This window comes from Rhyacophila brunnea, unplaced genomic scaffold, assembly GCF_057557595.1.
Source record: "Rhyacophila brunnea isolate RB1 unplaced genomic scaffold, BYU_Rbru_1.0 scaffold_16, whole genome shotgun sequence".
In the NCBI taxonomy this organism is placed as follows: Eukaryota; Metazoa; Arthropoda; class Insecta; order Trichoptera; family Rhyacophilidae; genus Rhyacophila; species Rhyacophila brunnea.
In genome coordinates, this window is record NW_028232816.1 from 29,263,810 (window position 1) to 29,280,477 (window position 16,668).

At 34.2% G+C, this 16,668-nt stretch overlaps 1 protein-coding gene across 1 annotated transcript in view; it reads right to left on the bottom strand.

Annotated features, from left to right (window-relative positions):
• Nucleotides 1–1,570: 1,570 nt before the first annotated feature.
• Fs (Follistatin) overlaps nt 1,571–16,668 on the bottom strand; it is a 214,740-nt gene continuing 199,642 nt past the window's right edge. The window contains exons 5-6 of the mRNA XM_085943533.1: nt 3,370–3,597; nt 1,571–1,897 (exon numbers count right to left, since the gene is read on the bottom strand). Coding sequence (XP_085799659.1) covers nt 1,824–1,897; nt 3,370–3,597 — 302 coding nt within the window. The 3' untranslated portion in view covers nt 1,571–1,823. The remainder of the gene's footprint in view (nt 1,898–3,369; nt 3,598–16,668) is intronic.

Sequence of the window (16,668 nt, forward strand, 5' to 3'; positions counted from 1 at the left end):
GTAGAAATAAATTGTATGGGTACATTATTAACATAATATATACCTACCACTAAAACTAACAAAATTAAATTTATAAATATTTTTCCTTAAAAGTGAGGATTTTTTGACGTTGTTAATACAGTCGTTTCTTACATTTCATTTTTGCTATACATTAATTTGCTATTTCATGAGGAATTAAGGGCGATCCGTGTCGCTTTTCTTCTAATGGAAAGATATTTTTGTTATTACTAAGTTTAGATAGCTATTTCTATATACCTTTACCTAATGATTCTACTAGATTTGCCGCCCTTTGAGTAACTACCGCCCCCAAGCGACGCTCGATCTGCCTACCCCCACGGGACGTCACTGCCTACATATATTTAACTATTTTACGTTACAATAGATGTTCTTGATAAATACGTTGTAATATAATAATTATACTTATGTCACCTTTGCTATAATACTTAGCTTAGTGCGCGGTTCATATACCTATTGATGAAGGTGTGTCAAAAAAATAAATAGAATTTTTCGCTGGAATATTATATTATCGTTTTCCGGGAATTTATAGGTACTTACATTGTGCGGACAATGAATATTATTAATTATTAAATAATGAATAATATTTTCTACTAATAATAAAAAGGTTGTGCATCACTGTTCTAGTACATTAATTTTATGATATTTTTGTTGAAATATTTTTCGAAATACAAATAAATAAAATTGGTTCATATAAATTTCAAAGGTGAAACAGTTAAGATTGAAATCATTGTTAATAATAAGTATTGTAGTATATATTGAGACATACACTATTATGTTAACAGACAGACACGAATCCAAATATAAAACATGGTACAAACCCAATTGCAACACAAGGAATCAATCTTCTGTTAGTTCTACAAATATGGCCAAATGCAAAGATGATGACGTCGTTAAGTTAACATAAGTAACTAAGATGTTTTTATTATAAACACGTGACTTGTTATAAATACTCACTATCACTAAGGCCCTCCTCCCACGGCGCAACTGAAATCTGACGGAACTGGTTGGTGATGGAACTCATAAACTAACCAATATGATGCTTCGCACACCGCGCTACTGAACCCCACTTGAAATAATAATCATATAACCTCAAACTGTCAAACTGGACCATCAGCTGTTTTGTACAAAAACTGACAACACGCACGCTGCTGCGTTTACTAGAATACAATTAGGTTATTTCAATTTTGCTTATCTTGTACTTTTGACGTCTTGGGTTATTATGGTTTTTATAGAATGACGCTTGTTACGCAGTGCTACCAATTTTGGTAAGAAAATATCGCGACAAAAGACCGCGCGACTAGCATCTCGCGTCTTTTCTCGACCGTTTTGAAACTAAGAGATTCCAGTCTCGCCGTCAGTGGGCCGCCATTAAAATACATTAGCTAGCTCTAAATACTGGTTGGAATTTTAGTTTCACTTCCGTCGAAATTCAGTTGCTCCGTGGGAGGAGGGCCTAAGTCGCAGATTTCGGAAGCGTAAGTTTAACCGTTACTTAATACCACTTAAATGACACTATGCATTTGGCCTTCAGGACTTAAGTATTGCATGAATAAAAAATCGTTTATGTACCGATTTTAAATGAAAAAATATTAATATCCACCTTTGATTATAACAAAAAATAAACGAATCGGAAATAACCAAAAATTTACAAACACAACCAATCATTTAGGGAAACTTACAAACTAATAATAATTATAAAAAAAAATGTAAAAATAATAACAAGAATGCTTATAAATGTAACAAAATTATCTACAAAATTAAATAAAAATAATTAAATACGATTTGAGGGTGGATGCGAGGATCGACTACGAAGAATCGTCGCCGTCATCGACTTCGTGGCTATTCTCGTGGAGAACTGTGTTGGAGTCATCGAGATCAACTGGAAGACGAAGAAAATAAATAATTAAAAATAGTTAAAAAGGGCAAGAAAAAGAAAACTTGATAATAAACATTTTGATACGGAGTCAGATGACAGCGATGATTATTATTTTCAGAACAGAACAGTGAATCAGATGAGATGTCATAGTAATGCACGATTTATATTGTAAGTAATTTCATAATTCATATTGAAAGTAAGTTTAACGAATTGCTACGTACGTGTAATACGGGCTGCCGTGTAATACGGACTGACCGAAAACTTGCGAATCCACCCGAACTTCAAAAATGTCATGCTTATGTTGTCTAGTTATAGGTTAGGACTTAGGAGGTATTGAAAAATTAACAAAAATTACTAAAAAGTATTACATAATGTGAAACACCCATGCTTGAAAATAATATTGGACTGAGTGGGATTAAAACCCACATGTCGGCCGAGTGTTTATCTATTTGTTAGGTAGTACTGTTATACTGTTATTACCCTGGTTTAAAATATCATAACTTTCGCTACAGCAATATTCCAGCCATCTTCTATCATCTGACTCCATCCAGATGTGTACATATTGCTTCTCTCCAGTTTTGGAGCCCACAATAATTGACAATACGCATCCATCTTGTACGCGGTGTACCAGATCTTCATTTGCCTTCCGGTCCAGATTTGAGTCACTTTCTTTGTCATTAATGATTCGTCCATCCTATATACATGTCCCAGCCATCTAAGACGGCACGATTTAAAATAACAAAATGTTGTTTCCATTCATGACGGAATTTGGAAACACTTTAGATAAGAAGATAATAACAATATTATATCTGCAATCTGTATGGATAGTAAGGAGTCGAAATGGACCGGACTGCTGCTCCGGTTCGTAAAATCATCACGATTATCGTCCCGTCTCGTGGGATAGTTACTAATTGCACTTTGGTTTATGAATTTTTGTTTTTACAGTTGGGACGCATGGTAAAAAATAACAATTATGACATGTTGTAAGCCCACAAGTCTACAACCGATTTGATTGAAAACCGAGTTTTTTTTGTTTTTTGTGACACATATATTTTTAGGCAATTTCTATTTCTAATGCGTCAATTACATTGAGATACTTTACGAGCTGCTTGTTGGCGAATTTATAATATGCCTGTAAAGTCGCCCAGTGTCATCATTGAACAAGCTAACAAGCAGATTGTAAACAATCTACCGAGAAAAGTTGAAAGCCGGTCAACTTTACACGCTACACGCCGGCGTGTGGGCCTACTGCGTCTGCGCAGTAGAGCGCAGTAGCAACCTCCCGGTAAAAAACGAACTACGTTCTGTCAAAATAATCGCTGGCTTGTGGCTTCTCAGCGAATGGAAATTTTTGTGTGTCATCATCACAATCGCAGTAGCTGAATCGCCCGCTTTTAAATTCGCCAACAAACAGCTCGTAAAGTAGCTCAATGTAATTGACACTTAAGGTAACAATAATCTTAAGTCAAACTCACCGGCTGAACAGTGTCCAGCGTGTCTGGTCTCTATGATGAAGCCGGTAGCGCACGCGTCTCTGAGCATGTGGCACCACGAGGCGTACGTGCGGTTGTTGGTGGCGCAGAGCGCGCGCTTGGACCGCGGGCAACGCGCGCCGCACGTCACGCAGCGGGGCGCGCCGGTCAGCGCGTCGCTCAGACACGCCTGCCGCTCGCGGCAACGCACGCTGCCGCACGACGCTCCAGCTGGAGAAAAGAAACAAAATTGCATCAGTAAAATGGAATATTAAGAGCATACATAAGTGAAACAGCAAATAATTATCAACAGTTTGTGGAACGAAATTTCGCAGTCGTCGCCAATAGAAAACTAACAGTCGACGTGTGAGCACGTCAATTTGTTTTGTGATGGCGTCGGAGGAATATATTCTTAAATCGTGTAAAGATGACTAAAAAACGTTCCGCATGTACTTGAAAAAGAAAACGTGTCAATGAATACACTATTATTATTACGAATATAATAATAAACATAACATTAAAAGGACGCATGTTGAATTTTTATGACAAATTATATTTCGTTCGGCTCCCGTCATTTGCACAATCCGCGCATCGTCTAGTCACGATCTTTTTTAGACCATGCCTCAGCTGAAGTATTATAGCCTTAAAGGGAAATGGGGAAGAATGGAGCATTAAACCATCATAAAAAATAATCGCACGGGAGACAGAATGCAAAATTAATAGGTTGAGTAAGTGACTAATATCAATTTCTCGTAAAAAAATGAGCTACTATTGGCGATATCGCATAATATTTCCTAAGTCATCGTATCAAAAGGGTTTTTTCGTATAAAATAAGAAGACATTAGTTGCGATCTTATTAAATTGTTATACTAAGTGTATGTTTATAAATAGTTACGTATAAGCTTATATTTTATGTTCATTATCTATTTAAAAAAAAATCAATGCAAGTTTGCATACAAAGTCGGTAAAACCTACATTGACGTATTTGTAATTTAATTATATAACAAAAATAATAACTAATACAAAAGCCGATCGTCAATAGTAGCTTAATTTGGAAAGCGCTTCAGTGAGTATTAAAAGCCATTAGTTAAAATATGACGCAATTTAGTATGACTCCTTTAGTATAGTGGTATATGCGCATGGGCGCGGTACCCGAGAGATGCAGGTTCGATTCCTGCGGGGTGGAGTGTCTTACTTTTTTCAAAAAGATTTTTTATATTGGTTATAATATATTTAAAAGTGTTTTCAAAATTATGTAACTATGTTTATTAAATTATTTTGTAATATTTGGTAACAATGTAAATATGCATACGCAAATAATGATTATGATTACATTGTGCATATTATTATGTTCAAGTTCCAACGAGAAGAAAGATTTTTATTTTTATATAAAGCCTCAGGCATGATAATTCTCGATCCGCAATAAAAAACATTCTGTTAAGAACAAAATGAATTAAAACTACCAAGCAGTATATATAAACTTATTAAAATTCCTCGTCTACATTCTGTATAAAATCGTAACGAACGTCTATTTATTTCCTTCAAAAGTACGGCGCCCAATTGTACTGGCACCCAGTTGTCCCATTCATTCGTAAAAAAATCAAGTTTCAGTGCTTATTTTGGTCATTCCCAATGTAAAGAATATCAGCGCATCTAATTATATACACGAGAATGCTACCGGCAGTTATCGAGGGTAGTTTTTCATATGTTTGTATCGAAGTCTTATAATTGTTACAATAACTTAGCCGTCTAAACAGTCAAAACTATCTATCTCGCTCTAAAATTTAGCACACCCAAGAGAGGTGATGTTAAAACATAGCACTTATTGTAACAATTACAACTAACTTATTGCAATTATTACAATAAGTACTAATACTTTGATACAAATCTACCCTCGATAACTGCCGGTAGCGGCCGATAGCAGTCTTGTGTATATAATAGATGCGCAGATCATAAAATTCAGTGATATCTTTAAAAACAGCAAACACCGTAAGGTTGTAGTCAGGATTTTTCAGAGAATGCGAGCAAGTGGTATTTTTGGGGTCAATCCTACAAAATTCAAAACTATGAGGAATAAAATAATATAAAATACTACATAGCATTAATTGAAGCGCCTAGTTTCAAAAGCCCTTGAAACGATTTTAGGTAGTTCTGAGAAAAATGAGAAAAAATCATATCTATTAAATCTGTGAACTTTATGTATTTATTTTTTAATTCGTTACATTCTAAAGAGTATTTTGGCTTTCCATTTTAGCGGTATTTGAAAAGCACACCCAACCATTTTAGCGGGTTTTGAAATTTACCCTAATTTTTGGTCATACGTATTGACGAATTTTGGCGTTTTTTAAAGTTCAATCTTAGGCCATCATATAGGTCACAAAAATTTCCATCTAACTACATATCTAACTCAAAAATTTTCAAAAACCGTTTTAGGGGCTTTTGAAACTAGGCGCTTCAATTATTGTTCTTTGTATTTAATTTCATTTGTTTAGATACAAAATATACTTCTTTAACAAAAGTTTTTCACGATTTTACATCCGCATATTAGTGAAAAATCAAAGCAGTGCAATTAATTAACTGCAAATGTCTTATCATGTTTCGTTTTGATATGGCCTCTGATACTTTGAGGTGACGATATCAAATCAGAACCTAATCATATTTTGCAATCTCAAACAATCGCAATCATTTTGAACTGTGTTGCCATGCACGCGAGAATTTTAATTCGACATTTTATTAGGCGATTATTTAATGACCGAACAGCTTCAACATTTCGTAGACAGGATGCTGCAATATGTCTGCGAACATATTAATCTTAAATTCTCGATAGGAATGACATTTGGCACGGTCCCAGACGCTTTTTTACGCTCGCGTCTCGTCAAAGACGTCGCAGAAGAAGTTAGACGTTGATGCTGGTTCTACACTGCACGCTCATCCATCCATCAGTGTCAGGGGCGTCCGGATGGAGGGACTTACCCCTTTATCAATTAGATTCAAATCTGGCACGCCCAGGAGCATCATAATTATCACGAACATTGATAAATCTTTGCTTAAATTCAACTGAACAAAAAAAAACACCTTTACAATAATAATAATAATATGAAGTCTTCCGACCTGACCGGAATGAATTGGATTTTTCGGTTTAATCTATTAAAATTAAACCCTACCAAAATAATAAGCGACAAATATAACGACAATAAGAAAAGACTAAATATAAAAGTAATGTTAAAATTTAGTTAGTTATAAGATATTTAAAAATAAATCATCATTGCGTATATATGTTACGCCGAATGTGCGAAATGGACTATTACATGAAATGGGCAAAATTTTGCCTAAATCATGAAAAATGCAAGCCCGTTGTCTTATTCATGCATTAGACAAAATATCCGCCTAGTGCGTGATTTCGGCAGTAATTTTTCTGCCTAGTTCATGCATTGGACAAATTAGATAGTAGCGCTACGGTGGTGTTTTTTGCAACTAAACTAAATGTGTCAAATGCTCATGCATTGGTCAAAATGTACGTATATTATCTATGGTCAAAATAGATAGTCGCGCTCCGGTGGTATTTTTCGCAATTAATCAAACTAACCAAATGTGTCAAATGTCATTGATTATAATATAAAAATATACCGATCAATAGCTACAATGACGTTCATATCCATTTACTATGCGCAAAAAAATCTAGAACTATAATATGATAACGGAAAATTTTTATTAAAAGGTATTTTCGCGATATGATTCGTGCTTGGGTATCAATCGTGCAATGGTCGATTGTATGTTTGTGATAGTTTGTTGATACTTGTTAGCTAACCTCAAAATGGACATTCAGATGAATTCAGAATAACAAAACCTAACCTAACCTAACCCAACCTAATAATAATAATATTATATTATGTCCAATTATAACTAATAAAACCATCCGTATTAAATTTTCCTTTTCTACTGTCATGTTGACAGTTTAAGAATTTCATATCCTGGCGAATTCACGCACTCGGCAGATAATTTACCTAATTCATGAATAAGCCAACAGGCTTGACTACTACATGAATTAGCCAAAATTTTTCCCATTTCATGTAATAGTCAATTTCGCACATTCGGCGTAACATATACACCAAAATAAGTTATATACATTCCAAAACAAAAGAAGTTAGATAACGTTTGCAGATTTTCTCAAAATCCTCACACCAGTGATTGCAGCATTGATTTACCACATACACATTTTTTGACAGATCAGATTTCCGCGTTCATTCGTATTAATCGGTATTAGCTGATTAGTAAAAAACATTTTCAGTGAATGGGATTTTACAACGCTACGATACAAGTGAGACCACACTGAAAGTGGACAATTTTCAAATTGTATTAAGGGGATTTCCGTGAGCGTAGAGAAAAATTCAAACTTCAACGTACTGAATAGTTATAAAATAAAATACAGATGATAATATTGTGACGTATTGAATATAGTAAAATACCATTGCATGATCTTTTATATCCAATATAAGGTAAGCTGATGATGTAACTCTATATATAAACGTATTAAATAAGAGAAACACACAAATATTCAACAAGAAAGACACGTGAGTTTTAAAAATTCGCGCAGACAACTTTATTTGATTAACAGAAACTAGACCAAATTATTTAATAATATACATGCCGAGTGAAAACATGTCCTTTTAATTGTATTGGTAATATTATTAGGTTGTGCTTTTTAGAAAGACGACAATATTCCCACCATAATGGAAGAAGTGCCCCGAGTGCCTGTAATTCATTAACATAAAGGCTTAATTACATTGTCAGATGCCCAGATCCAACCAGATCCAACGATCCACACCGATCGTCGTGACCAAAGTCTTTACACTATTTGCAATTACACGCAACGATTTGATCGCGTTGGTCCTTGCTTTTGATTGATTTAAAATAAACATAGTGTTGCTATTATTAAAGTATAGGTTGACCGAAAAGTATTTCTTCGTTAGATTGGTGGCTACACTGAATAGTTTTCCTGTTCAATGTTACGTCAAAACTCAGCTGTCAAACCTAGCGGGCGCGTGTTCGGATATTTTCGTACGTTCCCGGCAATCTTCGCTTGCTAATGAATGGATTGTGACAGACGGAAATAGAATTTGTTCCAATTTGCTCACGATCGCTCACGATCCCGGAAAACCATATAGGTTTTGGCAATCGTGGCAGACGATCAGGCCAGACGCAATCTGCCAATGTAATTTGAGCATAAGAAGATTATGTATACTATTGCTACTAGCAAAAACAGAAAAGGACGGATTGGCGAAACCGATGTAATTCAATAATTGCTTTAAAGATTAACGATACACAATCATAAGTCTAATCTGTAAACATTTCAACCGTTCTAGTGGCATATTAAGTATCTACTAATATTTTTCACCCTTTTGTAAATTTCTCGCAGTGCCACTGCCCGTACCTACCCAAAGACGATATTATCTTTTAATTTTCCTTTTGGGCGCTTGCCACACTGACGTTGTTATTTTTTGAATTTCGTTTTGAGCGATGCATCGATTTTTCATCGTCACGTATTATTTTTTGACATGGCAATGCTTAGATGCAATGATACGGCACATGTTCAACGTGCCTTTTTTTATTACTGCAAATAAAATGCAAAATGCTACATACTATCATACCTCAGGAACTTTGTAATATGTCCTACCTAGTATTAGAAGGCATGCAATGGTTAACTCAGTCATTCGGTAATGAGTTATGCCAATGATTGACTATCAATAATTAACTAATTAATTATTTTTTTTTTTTATATGCTGGATGAAGACCTCTCTAAGCTGAATCCACTTATCTTGGTTCTGTGTGTTGCGTTGCCACGTACCTCCACAGAACTTACTCATTTCATCGATCCAGCAGCCTCTAGGTCTACCTTGCGAACGTTTTGTACCTCTTGTGTACCACTGGATGACTAGATTTGTCCAATGATTGTCCCTTCTTCGAGCTATGTGTCCAGCCTGTAGTAGTTACCTAATAAGGGGGACGATTATTTTTGACGCAAAAAATGCAATCGATTCGTAAGAAAATTTAAAAAAGAGGCGTTGAAACAATAATTAAAACAAATCATAAAACTTTACTTACCAACAAAATTACAAGATAAAAAGAACTTTTTATATACCACGTTTTTAATTTTTCTGTTGAATCATATAAACTTATGTATTAATAAATACTTTTTTTGTACTTGATAGAAATACTGAATAAATATAGAATACTGAAAAGTCATTTTGACATTTCATATTGATCTCCATAGTAACGCACGTATATATTAATAATTTAGTTGCTAGGATCCCCTTAGCAACCAATAATAGTGTTTTACTTTTAACGATTTTTTTCCGAAACATACAATACAGAATTAACTTAAAATGAATTCAATTCTGCTTAAAGATGGCCAAAAGTATTAAAAGAATGCGTTGTTGTCGTGTTCTGATATATTCTAAAAGTTTCAAATGTCTAGCTAGTCGGAAAGTTAGTTAAAAATCTTCAATCGTCCAATACAAATCTTGGACAATCAAGAAAAAGTCTGTACCTGACAAACAAGAATACGAGCTAATAAAAACGTGGTAAAATCATAAAAAAAATCTTATTTCTACCTACATAGACAAATTAATATATTACAAAATTTTTGAAACTAAAATCAAACGGACCCATAACATAATTACTCAAAGAGGTCTGTCATCTTCAATAATGATTAATTTCGGTTACAGATTGCGATTTTTTTTTCATCATTGTGAATGTTTTAAATGCCCTAAATATGAACTTCACAGAGTACAGCTGTGAATTGCGGATATCTATGAGAATGTCGACGAATTGAAAGGTGTCCTGGCGGTGGGTAAGACGGAAGAGCTAGGCAAAATTGTAAAGTTATTTAACAGAATAGGAGTGAGGACCTGATCGACGGATCCCCTTCTAAAAGAGAAGAGGCGATATGACAGCGAGTCGCAGTCAAAGCCTCGGTAAAATCACAAAAAAAAAAAATTAGCACTTGGTTAGACTGAAACGAGATTTTCTTGCCTAGTCTAATTCTCCCTTTTCTACGAAATAACAGTTACTTAAATATTATTTGGTTACTACGCAAGATAACGGGATTCCTAGTAGAAAATATGTTTGTGTTCTCAATCTGTGGTACGCAACCAGCGGTACACGGGCTATATGCGGCCACGTGTGATTATTTTCGCTCCGTAAAACATAACATGCGGCATGTATTATTTCAATCCGAAGTGGACTCAATAAAACGTACATATTTACCAACTGAATTTTCAATAAGATGAGTGATGTTTTTAAACTCTTTTAATATAGACATCAGTGACAGACTAAATCGTCTAGAGACAACATTGAAGACCACACTGTCGTTGGAAAAATAAATGAGAGGGGTTGATGAGTTTCGCGAAGAAAAAGCACATTAATTTGGATCAAGCATTTTCCGCCATGAGTTTTAGAAGGCATAATTTTTCTTCTCGACCGACAGATTTCGTACATCCTCTTGCTTTATTTTGATTTTTCACCACATGTTGAAAAGTGCTTATAGATAATTTAGCTTGTGACACAAGTCATATGTATTTTTGTAGTATGCAGGTATTACTTTAATTACTAACCGACGTCACGGATCACTCCAAGATTTTTTGTTGTAACTTACTTGAACTTGCTAATAATTTTTAATTAACTTTTTTTTTATTCAACGAATATATCAAAAGATTTAAGAATGTAACGTACTAATTATTGAACACACATGAAAACACTTCTGTAAATCGCAAATAGTAGCTCAATTTGGAAAGCGCTTCAGAGAGTATTAAAAGCCATTAGTTAAAATTTGTCGCAATTAAGTATGGCGTTTTTAGCATAGTGGTATATACGCATGGGCGCGATACACGCAACGTCGGTTAGTAATTAAAGTAATACCTACTTTGATTTAAAATACAAAAGCCAATAGTAGCTCAATTTGGAAAGCGCTTCAGAGAGTATTAAGGGCCATTTGTTAAAATGTGTCGCAATTAATTATGGCGCCTTTAGCATAGTGGTCTATGTGAATGGGCGCGAAACCCAAGAGAAGCAGGTTCGATTCCTACTTAGTCTTACTTTTTCAAAAAAGATTTTTTCTGTCTAAAAGTGTTTTCAAAATTAAAATCTATCCTAATCTAATGAAAAAAAATCCAGTAGGTACTTACCCATCTCATATTTTAAAATATATAAGTATGTATTTTTAAAGATTGAGATTTTTTTTACACACATCATAAATTAAAAATGTTGTTGGCCGCTGTTTTAAATCGTTATGGAAATTCGAACCATTTAACAGGGCAATACGCCCATAAAATTATCGTACAATGAAAATTATGTCGACCGGGTACTTTAATTTCCCAGAAATTGTGCCGAAAGTTTCCTCTAGAATCATCATCATTAGTCATTCCAGCCGGATTCAGGATTTAAATCTTTTGAGGACACGATTATTTATACGGCCGTCGTAAAAACAAACGAAATCTGTCTTTTGGTCGTAAAACAAAATTGGCAACTCGACACGGCGGACTGGATAAATAATAAAATGTCCAATTTCCCTATTTGCCATGAAAAACATCGTTTATTTCGCGTAAAACTAGAGAAATTAACGATTTTTAAGCGGCGATATATCTACAGATCTGACAGATGGCCATCTTTAATTGTGAAAAACGACGACATTATTAAATTCCCGGCGTTCTACTTTTAAAAGATTTGCGACCAATCAAATAAGTCATTGTAATAATACATTCGCATAACTTCGCTAGATGGTACTATAGAAAATAAATATTTATTTATGGCCTTTATCTATCATACAAAGGATTCTATGATATTTTAATAAAAATTAATTGTTTTTTGGACAAAATAATAGTATTATTTCTACAGCTATTACGAGGAAACTTGATATGAATCAAATATGTTGAAAATGTCATTCTATAGAGTGCCCTAATAAATGTATGAAATTTAAAGAACCACATATGAAATTAGCTATAAATTACTTCTCATTGCAAGATAACTTCACACTTCTTCTATGACTTTTATTTACCAATTTCCTGGGCTTATAAAAAGTCACGGTAAAGGCTCGATGACATTAAGCTACTTTACAAGCTGCTTGTTGGCGAATTTACAATCTGCTTATAATCTCGCCCAGTGTCATCATCGAACAAGCTAACGAGCAGATTGTAAACAATCCACCGAGAAAAGTTAAGATCCGGGCTACTTTACACGCTACACAATGGCGTGTGGGCCTATCTGCGTCTGCGCAGTAGAGCGATAGTGGCGACCTCCCGGTAAAAAAACGAACTACGTCCTGTCAAAATAGTCTCTAGCTTGTGGCTTCTGAGCGAGTGGAAAGTTTTGTGTGTCATCATCACAATCGCACTAGCTGACTCGTCCGCTTTTAAATTCGCCAACAAGCAGCTTGTAAAGTAGGTCAATGTCACCGAGCCTTAAGCAGCCAATAATAATAATACACTTGGCATTATTATTTAGTTGATTTTTATGTGTAAAACCGTTTATACCTGCAATAACAATTAACACAAAAAATGGCCGCTATTTTTCGTGAATAAGAAGATCGGAATGGCAACTGAGCGATGATCATAGCCGTGGATTTTACCAACTTAACCGTGCTTCATAACAGAAACAACGTATAATGCTCCTTCTATTCATAGTCCAAATTCTTAAGTTTGAATTCTTTTTTATTAATATAAACTTTTCAACAAGATAATTTATTTCACTATTTAGGACACAAACCACGTCATATTTTTTATAGCATATGCAAAATGCGTAGGTACCACATGCATTACAATTCTTATTACAATGATACTAACCCACGACTGTAGGTACGTACATCTTAAAAATTGCTATATTATTATTAGGTCAAATCAAAAAAGTTGTCGACCTAAGGAATTCGAACTGTAAATAAAGTCTTTTAATTTTTTTTTTTGTATTTAATACAACACGTGATTTCGATTATGCAACGTTGTTAGAATGGTTGAATTAGTAGCCAGATTTCATGTTCAAAATGATCAATGTGTGTAGCAATTAAAATAATAGCAATATCCATCCATTCATAACAAAAAGCTTCAAGCCGTATCTTGGGAATAGCTGCATATTTAAAAATACTATGGAAATGAATGGACTGCTTGGTGATGAAATATTATGATGCTTGTGCAGACATTAGTGTTCTCCATATTTTTCTACGGCACCGAGTCATGGACCCTGAAGGCAAGGGAGTGGAAGGCAATTGATGTCTTCGAAATGTGATGTTGGCACCGAATGCTTTGTATTTATTGGACAGAGTACATGACAAACCAATCAATCATCCTACTATAGATAAAGGAACGGCTCTTAACAATATGTTTGAGAAGCATTCAGCAGTTTTTAGGACATATTATTCGGTGCGGACCGGATATCCTGAAGACTGATGGTTTTGGGTAGTCTCCAGGGAAGGCGAAGCAGAAGAATAACGTCAGCGCGCTGAGCGAAGGAGCTGACTGGGGGTAGTCTTCATTCTGCCGTGAGAGAAGCAGAGGATCTAGAAGAGTGGAAAGTCTTGGTCGCTCAAAAGATCATAGAATTTCGAGGTGGTTACGACCAAAAAAAGAGACTGTTTGTATAAATCTAAAGGTGTTAAAAATACATGCGCTTGTTGTCAAATGCGGTATGTTAATACTTTAAGGGGGGACATGCTCGTCGAAGGTCAAAATTGAGTTTTTATTGTATTTTCAAACCATGATCCTGGACACTCCTTAAACGTTGTAGATAATCTATTTATATAATTTTGAAGCCTTATTATCCTTTATAGTTATTTTAAACATTTGATGACTGCATGAAGTATTTTTGTTACATAAAATAGTATTCTTTTAAACCTCTCACTCTAATGTTTTAGAATATAGTCATATTTCGGTACAGAACTGTGCAGTGGTGTTAAGATTTTTTACATTTATTAATTTTTAAACGCATTAACAAAACCATTAGTATAATTTATTACGAGATAATTTTTGTAAAATATTCTCGATAAAAAAATATTTTGATAATCTCTGTGATCCCAAATTTGACAAGAATTAGGCATTTTATTATTCAAAAAATCGGCAAGATTAACACATTTGAAGATGATTCTAAAGATATTTATTATAAACTATGTCTTTGGCCATTCAAGTGTGATAAAAATCTTATGAATAACAATTGCTTTATAATAATTATTGACCTAAGAAGAAGGTAGTGTTTTTTTGAAATACGCCATTTCTTTTGTCATTCCCTAGTAGTTAAGCTACAACATACGGCCGTAGCCATAAAATGACAAACTATAATTAAAGTAGGGAGTAAAATTATGTTAACGCGCGTGTTTGAACATGTACTTAACCGAATTTTTTTTTATTTTTTTTTTAAACGGTACATGTTGAAACACGTGCGTCAATATCATTTTACTCCCTACTTCAATTATAGTTTTTCATTTTATGGCTACGGCCGTATGTTGTAGCTTAACCACTAGGGAATGACAAAAGAAATGGCGTATTTCAAAAAAACACTACCTTATTCTTAGGTCAATAATTATTATAAAGCAATCATTATTCATAAGATGTTTATCACACTTGAATGGTCAAAAACTTAGCTCATAATAAATATCTTTAGAATCATCTTCAAATGTGTTAATCTTGCCGATTTTTTGAATAATAAAATGCCTAATTCTTGTCAAATTTGGGATCACAGAGATTATCAATATAATTTTTTATCGTGAATATTTTACAAAAATTATCTCATAATAAATTATGCTAATGGTTTTATAAATGCGTTTAAAAATTAATAAATGTAAAAAATCTTAACACCACTGCACAGTTATGTACCGAAATATGACTATATTCTAAAACATTAGAGCGAGAGGTTTAAAAGAATACTATTTTATGTAACAAAAATACTTCATGCAGTCATCAAATGTTTAAAATAACTATAAAGAATAATAAGGCTTCAAAATTATATAAATAGATTATCTACAACGTTTAAGGAGTGTCCAGGATCATGGTTTGAATATACAATAAAAACTCAATTTTGACCTTCGACGAGCATGTCCCCCCTTAATTAAAAGATACAATGAACGTGTTATTTGGTAATAAAGGCAGATTTTTTTTAAATTATTTAACTACCTACGAGTCAACTTTGTTCAAAAAAATATTCAAAATTCGAACATTGTTTTAGTTCGTAAACCTTCCGCCAGACGTAATTTTTACAGTTTATGATCCGTCTGGGAATCCAGAGAAAATCTGTATAGGAAAAGGACTGTTGTATTAACATGGACGTGACTTTGAAAAGTTTAACTACTATGAAACTATGCCGCCAGAATTCCGGCTAACTATAAAACAACAACTGAGGATATGATGTAAACGTAAACTATAAAAGTATTAAGTAATTTTCAACAATGGCTTGTTATCTTTTTAACCTTTCGACTTACTAAAGGGATCTTAATAATGTCTAGAGTTCATACAAAGCTATGTCCTTAAACCTCCTTGAAATAAAATTATGAAACAAATATTTTAATAAGATTATAAAATAATATAAGTAAGTAATATAGAATCATAACCATCAACACACTTTTAAGAAATTACCAATCTCAATATAAAATCCGCAGGCAGATTAAACGAGTCTTGAATTTGATCGCACTGTGACAACCGTTTGACAAAAAATTCCAATTCACCCAAAAAGCCAAATAAACAAATAAATATACCCCAAGTGAAGCAGAATACTATTATATTATATAAAACTATTAAAATATCTATATAGGATAACATAATAAATGTTTAAACAATTCATTTAGCTAAATCATTTCACTACGACGAGGATACTGTGGCGTTGCCAGCTCAATCAGTACATATCGGGCCTCGGCACTGTCAACACTCCCACTTACCAGTCATAATTTTTTTTTAATGCGTTGAACTAATACTTATGGAAGTATGGAAGTCTGAGACTGCGTATGGTACGTTGTTATGTTCTCTCAATTCTTTTCTATGGTGTTGAAGTATGGACGCTAAACCAAGAGATGTCACGGAGACTTGAAGCTTTCGAGATGTGGCTGTATACACGCATCCTCAAAATTCCTTGGACTGACCGGGTGACAAATGTTGAAGTTCTCAATCGAATGGGGAAGGACCGAGAAGTTCTACGTAGTATCAAAACCAGGAAACTACAATACCTCGGCCACATTATGAGAGGACAAAAATACAGCATTCCCCAACTTGTCATTCAAGGAAAAATCAATGGGAAGCGTAGCAGAGGACGGCGCCGCATTTCGTGGCTTAAGAA